General features: G+C 39.2%; 3 protein-coding genes across 3 annotated transcripts; 1 reads left to right on the top strand and 2 right to left on the bottom strand.

Annotated features, from left to right (window-relative positions):
• Positions 1 to 4,389: 4,389 nt before the first annotated feature.
• LOC104773475 (probable endochitinase) lies at positions 4,390 to 5,924 on the top strand. The gene is made up of 3 exons (XM_010498090.1): positions 4,390 to 5,131; positions 5,251 to 5,652; positions 5,731 to 5,924. Exons 1-3 carry the CDS (start codon positions 4,459 to 4,461, stop codon positions 5,751 to 5,753), a joined length of 1,098 nt encoding a protein of 365 aa, XP_010496392.1. The 5' UTR covers positions 4,390 to 4,458; the 3' UTR covers positions 5,754 to 5,924.
• A 589-nt stretch (positions 5,925 to 6,513) lies between these two features.
• On the bottom strand, positions 6,514 to 7,059 carry LOC109131572 (uncharacterized mitochondrial protein AtMg00810-like). The gene has a single exon (XM_019242671.1). It carries the CDS (start codon positions 7,057 to 7,059, stop codon positions 6,514 to 6,516), a length of 546 nt encoding a protein of 181 aa, XP_019098216.1.
• A 2,144-nt stretch (positions 7,060 to 9,203) lies between these two features.
• On the bottom strand, positions 9,204 to 10,537 carry LOC104773481. The gene is made up of 2 exons (XM_010498098.1): positions 9,872 to 10,537; positions 9,204 to 9,275 (listed from the first exon to the last, which is right to left on the bottom strand). The coding sequence occupies exons 1-2, from the start codon at positions 10,535 to 10,537 to the stop codon at positions 9,204 to 9,206; spliced, it is 738 nt and encodes a 245-aa protein (XP_010496400.1).
• Between the last annotated feature and the right edge of the window lie 490 nt (positions 10,538 to 11,027).

Below are 11,027 nucleotides of genomic sequence, written 5' to 3'. Positions count from 1 at the left end.
TTGGGGACAAAACCTTTTCAAGGGGGAGGGAATGATGTGAGCGCCAGACAGGAAGCCGACCAAGACACGCTGGACACGACCGAGACGCCTGATTAAGACACACCAGACGCTGCCAAGACGTCTACTTTGAACGCGGCCAAGGTACCAATAGTTCTCCCGGGAGCCACGACTCGATCAAGGAGCTTGGAAAAGGCGACCAAGCAGCAGATCAACCTCTTCGTACGATCGTTCATGCAACAACACCCGGCCAATGAAGAGCTTGAAGGTTCAGTTCGCGTGGCCTTCACTCGTACCCAAGAGTGAAGGCAAACAAAGTCACTACGGTGAGGAATTGTACTCTTTTTCCTCACTCTGGGTTTTTTCTCATTGGGTTTACCGGAGGAGGTTTTAACAAGGCAAGGAGCCTAGTGCAAAACGTCTAAGGTCAAGTCGCTTCCCACGTTAAGGCCAAAGGCGGTTATCTTACTTTCCTTTTGTTTTTGGTTTAATTTGAACTTGGAATATTCTGTTTTGAACGTTGAGAGTGTTTTGTGGCTAAGCGTGTTAGTCAAAGGAGGCGACGTGTTTTATTTGCAAAGAGAACACGTCAAAGGACGATGTGCGGACCAAGATGAGTCCGCGTATCCTTAAGCCCCTTCCTTAACCTAGCTATTTAAACCCCTCTTAGCTCTCTTATAGTTCTTTAGACTTGAATGAAAATAAAATTTTTCTCAAAGAGTGATTCTTTGATCTTGTCTCCTTCCTTACATTAGTTCAATCTGGGATTGTGTAAGGAAAGAACCCTAGCTAACTTCGAACCGGGTTTGTTGCTAGTTAGCGACCGTATCAAGAGGAGAGCCAAACCTCTTATGTTGTCACTCAATCCCCCTCCTCTTTCATCGTTCTATTTCATCTCGTAACCACCATCGCGTCTCAATGTAAACTCTCTTAGTCGTTCCGCATCTATTCCATCCGTATCGCATCCGTCCGATCTGAACGTTGCTTCACGACCATTCTTCCGATCGATTCATTGGAATCTCTTCAAACTCCATTTCCCTCGTTTGTTTCGTTCCTAGATCCAAAGCCACAAGCCTTGTCCAAGGAAAGCATCGTCTAGATCGAGTTGTCCGAGAGCTCTTCTCTTGTCCGTTCCGCAAGCGCGACCTTCGGTCACATCATAGAAGGTCAAATCAATTCTTTTAAACATTTCCGAAAGTCCCTGAAACTAGGGTGTATCACATCGATCGATGCAGACGCGCGAAATATCACCAACAATAATCTCTCTTGACTTCTCTCGGTTCCAACCATCGCCACAACGTCCGTGATGCCCAAAACCACCATCAACATGCCACAATCACCACCACAATCCCTCACAAACAAGCACACAAGTAATAAATCACTCAAAATACACATCTAATCGCTTAGATAAGTCTTGATCTTTTAATCACCTTATAAACAAGAAGATTCTGAACGAAAACGACAAGAATCACACCACAGAAAGCTCCCCACAACGTCCTTATCCACAGATCTTCACTCAAAAAACCTATCTACCAAAAAACGGCTTAGAACTCATCACGAACGCTCACAAGAACTTTTCAAAGAGAAAACTCTTCTTCTCAAGTGTTTAGAACAACAAAACGGCTAATCAAAGTCTAGGGCGTCGAGCTTCCTTTTTTATAAGCAAGCTCTAGGTTTTCTTCATTAAACCGCATCGAACTGGAGACATTGGAAACAACCCGAGTGCAAACCACACAATAGTGTCTATTGATGCTCTGACCTTGGCGTTGATCGATGCTCAAACCGTAAATCTGATTCGCGGGTATTACAAAACTATACGCTAAATGTAAAATAGAGAACCCAAAAATTAAAAAAATTAAAAAAATAACTTTAATTATTAATTTAACATATTATAATTATCTGGGCAAAAAATAAATTGCCCAAAAAACAATAGTTTAAGAAAAGTAATATCTCAATTAGGACAGTTCTAATAAATTCTTATAAAAAAATTAATAATTCAATGAAATATACCTTAGGTTTATAAACAAACAATATAATATCGTATTACTAAAATGACCAGTAGTACTTTTATATTTATGAATCATAAAATATCTAGAGTCCAATCTAGTCACAATTTCATCATAATGCATGTGAACTAAATTGTTCCACAAGTAAACTTGATCAAAATATAGACTATAACTAAGTCTTTTTTAATTTTAAATTCTTGATTAATAACAGACTTTATTATTTTTCAACTATACTAAATAATAAACTTATTTATAGCTGTTGACGAGATGATAATAATAAAGATATATAGACTATAATCAAGTCTTTTTAATTATTATTTTTATGTACATGATATATATGTCATGGGGCCACCCACATATCGAGCATAATATAAACTTAATTTAGAATAAGCATAATCACACACGTTTTACTGTATTTAACACAGACAATGTTAAATACTACTAGTATAATTTTCTAATTTTATAATATAATACGATCATATATATTACCAAGAAAAAGAAGATGAATCACTCAGTTGTCAATTTACACAATAACGATCACATAAATACTATACAGACTTTTTTTTGGGAGATATATATCAGTTGTACTTCTTTATTAGCACATTTGTAAACATTCACAATAATAATAATAACACTAAATCTCAAAATTAGTAAAAATCAAAATTTCATACAAAATGTAGTGATGCTTAAGTACTTAAAGGTTTCTCTAAAAATGATTGAATTCATCAAAAGTCATCATAATTATTTTTGGCATCTTATATATATATATAGTGTTGACCCTTTAAGCTTTTAGATTTTAGATATTATATAAAAAATAACATATAGTCAGTATAATTAGTAACCTATATAACATATAACATTTATTTTTTCTATTAATTAATTAGTCGCAAGATTAGTAATTTTTGTAATGATGGCTACTAGTACGTTGTATGGAAAAAAAAAGACTTGTTGGATCTAAAATACTATTACATATTATTGAAAAAAAAAAAAGACTTCTCAATTTCCACTGATTATCCATCGGAAAGAAGAGAGCATTTATGCAGCTGTTCGATATTAATAATAAAGATATATAGACTATAATCAAGTCTTCTATTATTGTTATTTTTATGTACAAGATGTATGTCATGCCGCCACCCACCTATATTAGAGCATATTATAAACTTAATTCACAATAAGCATAATCACACAGTTTTTATTGTATTTGACACATTCAATAATAAATACTACTAGTATAATTTTTGGAAATTTATACTACCTAAATAGTGCGAATGTAATCACACTAAATCCCAAAATTGATTACACTAAATCTCAAAATAAATTTAACACATTTAATAAAGTCATAATACAAATATGAGTATTCTTAGGAATCATGTCTTTGGCTAACATATATGCAGGCTTGTTACAAGCAAATTGGCATTCTCTGAACTTTCCTTGCCATGAAGGAACCACTCTTATCCAATTAAAAACTCCAAAGTTAATATTATGACCAGTAATAAGTTCCATTACTTCTTTGGTGTCTCCTTCAAAGGAAACCCTTGTATAACCTTTGCTCCAACGGTTTGTTTTCTTTGAGCGTGTCGACATGCCCCTAAGATAGCACCTCCAGTTTTTGATGGCCGCTCTCGATCATAGTTACCAACTAGTTGCACTTCATCCAACCACAATTGGGTATCTTCCAGTGAGTAGCAGCTGTAGTCCGTTTTTGCAGTTAGACGTTCATCTTGATCGTGTCATTCTTTCGCATGAGTGAGAGCTTGGCTTATTATCTTTGGCCATGAAATGTTATTGTTTTGAAATATAAGAATATAAGATTGTTGCGAGAAGTCCAAATTTGCCAAAGAATCGAGTAGACGTGTTGCATTTAAAGATTTCTTGCATCAACCAACGTTATTTTCATACAATCTTATATCATATTCTACAAAATAGATAAATTTGTTTTACATAGTATATAGATTTTCACAATATCATAGAACTAAATTAGAAATTACTAATTTAAATAAGAGTAACTCGTAATAAGTTAATATAAGGTGTTTATTTATTAACAGGAGGAGGCTTTCTTTTGTGACCTATTAATTAGTTTTTAATGTTTATGGTGGAGAGGTATACCGTATACATATCCTCTATTAATATAAAACTATATGTATAAATCTCAGACATAATTAAGCAAAAAAAAAAAGCATAAGATGGTAAAATTAGGATCTTTGGAATGAGCTTAGTAAATTAATGGTCACAACATTTAACAAAGACTTTTTGTTTTTGTTTTCGAAATCAATAATTGAATTTGTCTGAATTATTCTTTTGAATATTTCAAAATATGTCTTTCCAAAATCACTATAAATAGAGAAGGGAAGCACCCACTTAGTTTGTATCACCACCACTACAAAGGCACAACAAACAAAGAAACACAGAGCTAGAGAAAGCATTTTGTTAAAAGACTTAATTTGAGACCAAAAAAATGGCTGATACTAATGAGGAAATGGGAGCCCCCTCCGTGGTAAAAGCTTCGTACTGGTACCCAGATGGAGAGGACAAGGATCCCGCAACCTCGGCCCAAACGATTCCCTCAGCTCTCTTCACTCACCTTTTCTGCGCCTTCGCCGATCTCGACGCTGACACCAACAAAGCTTTCATCTCCGAAGTGCACGCACAGAGATTTGCCACCTTCACTGAAACTGTCAAGATACGAAACGACCAGGTGAAGACCCTCTTGTCGATCGGCGGAAGACTTGGAAACAATTCTGCGTTTGCGTCCATGGCAAGTAAACAGCAGTCACGGAAAAAGTTCATTGATTCTTGGATTTCGATCGCTAGATCAAACGGATTCAATGGTCTCGATTTAGCCTGGGAGTACCCGAACAATGAGACTGAGATGACCGACTTTGGGGCCCTAGTTGGAGAATTGCGATATGCGGTTGACGCCGAGCACAGACGCACCAGCAAACCGACTTTGCTGTTGACGGCTGCCGTTTACTACTCCTCGGTTTACAAGACTTTTACCTACCCGGTTAAAGTGATGAAAGATAACTTGGATTGGGTTAATATTATAGCCTATGAACTTTACACACCGCTGTCGTACCCCCACTTTACCGCTCCACCCGCCGGTCTGCACGCTTTTTCTTTGGACGAAGGTATAAGCATAATAATTTCCCTACGATTCAGATAATAAAAGAGGAGATGTTTAGGTGAGTAGTCTTTTTGGCTTAATTGATATAGAATTTGATAATTTGGCTGATATATTTATATATAGATCGAAGCGGCGACTCTGGTTTTAGAAAGTGGGTTGAGGACGGACTTCCCAAGAATAAAGCAGTCTTTGGATTTCCATACGTTGGCTATGCCTGGACTCTCCAAAACGATATGGATAACGGCTATCATGCCGCCGCCTCCGGAGTAGCCAAACATGAGGACGTATCTGAGGATGGTTCTATAAACTATGATAAGATACAGAAGTTCATAACTGATGAGAAAGCAGCACATAAGTATGACTCCCCAGTTGTCGGGAATCATTGTTTCGCCAACAAGATTTGGATTGCGTACGACGATACTGAGAGTGTGACGGCCAAAGTGACATACGCTAAGCAGAACGTTCTGCTTGGTTACTTTGCCTGGAACGTTGGAGCTGACGTTAACACTGTTCTATCCACCGCAGGTTCGTCTCTTTTTTCTTCTTCTTTTCTTTTTTTTTTTCATTTATATTCTTTCATAAAATATTCTCTTAAACTTACAGCATGGAAAGCATGGTCTGGTTAATTGACAACCATATCGGATCGGAGGAGTTCCCACAACGATAAGTGAATGAAGAAATAAATAAATAAAAGACGAGTGAAGAATAAAACATGTTTGCTTTATGTTATTGTAAGATAAAATAAAATAAAACTTGTCTGTCTGCTTGTATGTTGTTTTCTGTAACTAAAAATAATAATAAAAAATGCGTGCTTTTTTATATAATCACTGTAAACCCAAATAAAAAAAATGGTTTGATTTCTAAGAAAAAATGCATTACAAAACACCGACGAAATAATTCATGTACGTTTCCATTAGATATCCATCTAACGAAATAATCCAAAACATGATACATGCATGTTTCCAATTTGTATTATAACTCGAAAATGCATGCATGCATGTTTCCAATTTGTATTATAAAGAATCTAATAATCGATGAACGAAACTCACGTGATTATCTTTGGAGAATCGCAAACCCTTTCCTGCAATTGGAAACTGTATTCACCTTCATCCTCCTCCTTGGAGCAACTTATCAAAACTTCTTACTTGTTAACTCTGCAAACAGTCTTTCACCACTAGTTGATTAGAGATTTATCGAAGCTCGTCTTCAATGTTGAATCATATCCATCGAAATTGCGCATCTCTTTGAAAACTCATTGAACCTATATATTTCTTTACTTTTCATGTACTATTTGAGTTTTAAGTAGCCAGTGTGCACTTCCCTCTTTTGAGGATTTAATGGAATAAAGTGATTGTTTCACCAAAACAACCTTAACTGTAATTGTGCTCAAGAAGTATTTGCAACAAAGTATTTGTTGAACCTCGTTAAAACTTGTGTGTCTCTTGTAGGTACTTGAGGTAATGAAACACCAAGCTCCCGTAACAAAGAACAAACCCACATAACTTCAGAGGACGTGTTAGAAACTGACCTATATTCATCTTCGGTAGAAGAACGAACGACACCTCGCTGTTTCTTAGACGTCCATGACATAGGATTGTAACCAAGATAAACGATATATGCATTTGTAGAGACAAAATCATCAGTATCTCCAGCCCAATCTGCATCCGAGTAAGCATGAAGCTGAAAAGGATTCTCCCTCCTGAGACAAATACCATGTGAAGATGTACAATTCAAATATCTGAGTATCCGCTTGGCCGCCTTCCAGTGCTCATCCGTGGGCATATGCATGTATTGGGATAAGCGATTCACTGAATAGGAGATATCTGGGCATGTAAAAGCAAGATATTGTAAACTACCAACAACACTTCTATACATGGTCGGATCCGGAAGCTTGGAACCAGAGTTAAGAGAGAGCTTTGGAGATGTGGCCATCGGAGTGTGTACCGGTTTGGACATGAGCATGTTCGTCTTTGCAAGCAAATCCAAGATGTATCAACGCTGATTCAGGTGAAGACCAATGGAGTCACGGCGTGCCTCAATGCCAAGGAAATAGGACAGATCCTCATGATCTTTAACTGAAAAACGAGTAGCTAAGCTATCCAAGGTATGAGCATGTATACGATGGACGAGCCTTTCCGAAGAATGAAGAGAGAAGTATCAGCAACAAAATTGACAAAACCCACCGCAGACGGGACTGAATGTCTCCAGACTTCTGAGCCTTTCATAGTTGATTTAACAACGGGACTGAATGTCTCCAGACTTCTGATTGATTATGAAATCAAGACCAGACTTCTGATTGTACCCTTTGGCAACTAAACGAGCTTTGTATCTGTTGATGGAGCCATCAGAATTGTATTTGGTTGTGAAAACCCAGCGACAACCCACGATACTGACTGGATACGACGGTTTGGGAACTAAATCCCATGTGTGATTCCGTAATTGTGCATTGATTTCATTAGTGAGAGCCTGCCGGAAACAATCATCTTTAAGAGCTTGATTTGCCGTTCGTGGTTCAGGAGCCGAGACTTGAGCAGTGAGAGAGTATTTCTTGTTCGGTTTGACAATGCCCTGCTTTGCTCTTGTAGTCATAGAATGACGATTAGTGGCGGGTGGAGGTGGTAGAACAAGCAACGGAGATGGTGGCAGTGGTGAACATGGCAAAGATGAGGAAGTAGATGACGGCGAGGGAGAAGGTGTGGTAACCGGAGAGGGAGGGTTAGTGGTGGTCGATGGCGAAACAGGGGAAGGCAGAGTGTCAACATGCGAAGGTGGAGATGTGGTTCGGTTCGGTTCAATTTGTGGAAGCGGATTAATTTGTTGGTTTGTGTGAATATTTGGTGATAGAGACAAGGGATGGATCGAGTTTGTGTTTAGAGGTTGTGGCTGGGCCGTGGGCTGCGGCCCATTTTGTCTTGGAGCAGTGGGCTCAGAGGAAGAGGGGGAAGAAAACGAAGAAGTCGGAGATAGAGGACATACCTGAGATGACGATGCCGGGACCGATGATGAATTCAGTGAGGAAGGAGTCGGAGTTGATGAAGCAGAAGAGGAGGACGAGTGAAGGATCCCACGAGGGGGCAAGACAGACTGTATGAGTAAAACAGGAGTGGCGGATGAAGTCGGAGACGGTGAGGACGATGCAGCGACAGACGGCGAGGACTTAGCAAACGGGAACTCAGTCTCAACAAATTGGACATGCATGGAGACATAAACACGACCAGTGGCTTTATCAAGACAAAAATATGCACTTTGCGATGGCGAATAACCAAGAAATACACACTCCTTCGAACGCTCTGCTAGCTTATGAGGCGTATAAGGTCGAAGCCATGGGAAACAGGTACACCCAAAAACTCTTAGCTTTGTGTAGTTGGGAGTGGTCATGAATAGTTTCTGATAGGGAGATTGGTTAGAAAATACTGGCGTTGGTAATCTGTTGATGAGATAAACAGCCGTAGAAAGAGCAAACGGCCAATACGTTTTGGGCATCGAAGCATGGGAAAGCAGAGCGAGACCAGTTTCCACAATGTGCCTATGTTTGCGTTCAGACATCCCATTGTGTTCAGGCATGTGCGGAGGAGAGGTGAAGTGAGCAATCCCGTGTGTAGATAAGTAGGTACGAAGCGCAATGTACTCACCACCATTGTCAGAGTACAAAGTTTGAATCCTCTCACAAAATTGATTTTCAACAAGGGCTTTGAAGGCGATGAAGGTATGTTTCACATCCGACTTGTTTTTGAGTGGATAAAACTATGTGTAACGGGTGTAATGATCCACAAAAATGAGATAATATTTGTAGTTATCAAGAGAAAGGATAGGAGATGTCCAAACATCAGTAAAAAGATATTGTAAAGGTCTGGTGGATTGAATAGAGGAAACACCAAAAGGCAATTTGTGTGTTTTATTAAGTAAGCAATCAGAACAAGAAAAATGTTTAGAGGAAGAACAAGAAAGTGGTAAAGAAAACTTTGAGACAATCATGTTTAAGATAGAAGATGAAGGGTGGCCAAGCCGAGAATGCCAGGAGGATATAGTTGTTTTCGAACTGGGAGATGCATACAGAGAGTGAATGTGAGAAGCTGTCATTGGCCACTCATACAGTTCTCCTTTAGTCTTGCCTTGGAGTAAGGGAGCCCCGTGTGAAGATCCTTCACCTGATAGGAAGCAGGAGCAAATTCAACAGTTACTTGATTAGAATTGCATAACCGATAGACTGAAATAAGATTTTTGTGTATGTTGGGTACACATAAGACATTTTCTAAAGCAAGAGGTCGAGTAAGAGAAGGCAAAGTCGTCAAACCCTAATGTTAGTTATTTTCAAACCAGAACCATCACCGATCAAGACCTCATCATTGCCCGAGTATGGTTGATGCAAAGAAAGATTTTGGAGATCCGATGTAATATGGTGTGTAGCCCCACTATCCAGCATCCATGGATCAGAGTTGTTGGGTGAACCGAGAGCAAGGTTCGCACGCGGCTGCCAGGGCGTGAAAGGATTGCTGTTTTGCGGGCGAGAAAAAGACACATGATGCTGAAGCTGAGGACACCTCCGAGCAGAGTGGCCTTGAACGTTGCAGAACTGACATTTGCCCAAGTATGGGCGAGGCTGACGATTATCAGATCGTGAAGAGGACAGCCAGTTATTGTTAGAACGCTGCTTGTTTTGATTATTGTGGCGATTGTTGTTGTTGTTGTTGTTGTTGTTGGCAGGACGATGAGTCACGACATTGGCTGTCATAGGTAACATAACCAGCGTTGCTTTGGACAAGAGCTTGGCTTCTCGAGTGCGCAACCTCTCATGGACATATGGAATCGTAGGAGAGACATCACGAGCCTCAATTTGGTCGATGATAGGACGGTAGTCCTCTGGTAAACCCGCAAGAATCAAGTCAATTTGATCATCATGATCCATTGGTTTACCCAGATTAGCGAGAATGTCAAACCTGGTGGTAAGACCTTGGAGATACTCATCAATAGTATGAGATCCCTTAGTCCATGTCTGTAGCTGATCCTTCAGCTGTTGAACGTGTCCTCTACTCGCCTTAGCATACGTCTCCGCAAGAGTACTCCAGATCTCAGAGGAAGTGGTTGTACGAGAAAGAATTGGCTGAACATTAAGCGAGATAGCACCCAAAAGAGCACTATAAATCAACTTGTCTTGACGTTGCCAATTAACGAAGGCTGGATTATCAGAGACGGCAGTCTCGGGGGTGAGAGTGGGAGATGGAGCCGGCATGGAACAATCAAGATGACCAACAAGGCCATAACCAGCAACAAGAGCATGAACTTGAAGCTTCCACATGAGATAGTTTGTGGGAGTAAGTTTCGTGACATTTGTAATATTGATATGAAGAAGAGTGTGATTAGTGTTTGTGACGATGGTATCAGTCAACGTAGGAGAGGAGGAATCCGACATGGAGAAGAGAAGAGGAAAGAAATTTTTTTTTTTTTTTGTTAAACCCGCTCTGATACCATATAGAAGTTGTATATCGAAGGATGATTCTTATTGATGTATTACAGCTGATATATATACAAGCATAGGACTAAGCTAGGGTATTGTACAAGAGTTATTGAGAATAAATGATAATATATACAGTTAACATATATGAAGATCGTAATCAAATCAGGTCCTATGATTACTCCTTCATAAATTTCCCTACGATTCAGATAATAAAAGAGGAGATGTTTAGGTGAGTAGTCTTTTTGGCTTAATTGATATAGAATTTGATAATTTGGCTGATATATTTATATATAGATCGAAGCGGCGACTCTGGTTTTAGAAAGTGGGTTGAGGACGGACTTCCCAAGAATAAAGCAGTCTTTGGATTTCCATACGTTGGCTATGCCTGGACTCTCCAAAACGATATGGATAACGGCTATCATGCCGCCGCCTCCGGAGTAGCCAA

This window comes from Camelina sativa, unplaced genomic scaffold, assembly GCF_000633955.1.
Source record: "Camelina sativa cultivar DH55 unplaced genomic scaffold, Cs unpScaffold00551, whole genome shotgun sequence".
NCBI classification, from domain to species: domain Eukaryota; kingdom Viridiplantae; phylum Streptophyta; class Magnoliopsida; order Brassicales; family Brassicaceae; genus Camelina; species Camelina sativa.
The sequence above is the reverse complement of the archived record's forward strand: the minus strand, read 5'-3'. Positions and strand labels throughout refer to the sequence as shown.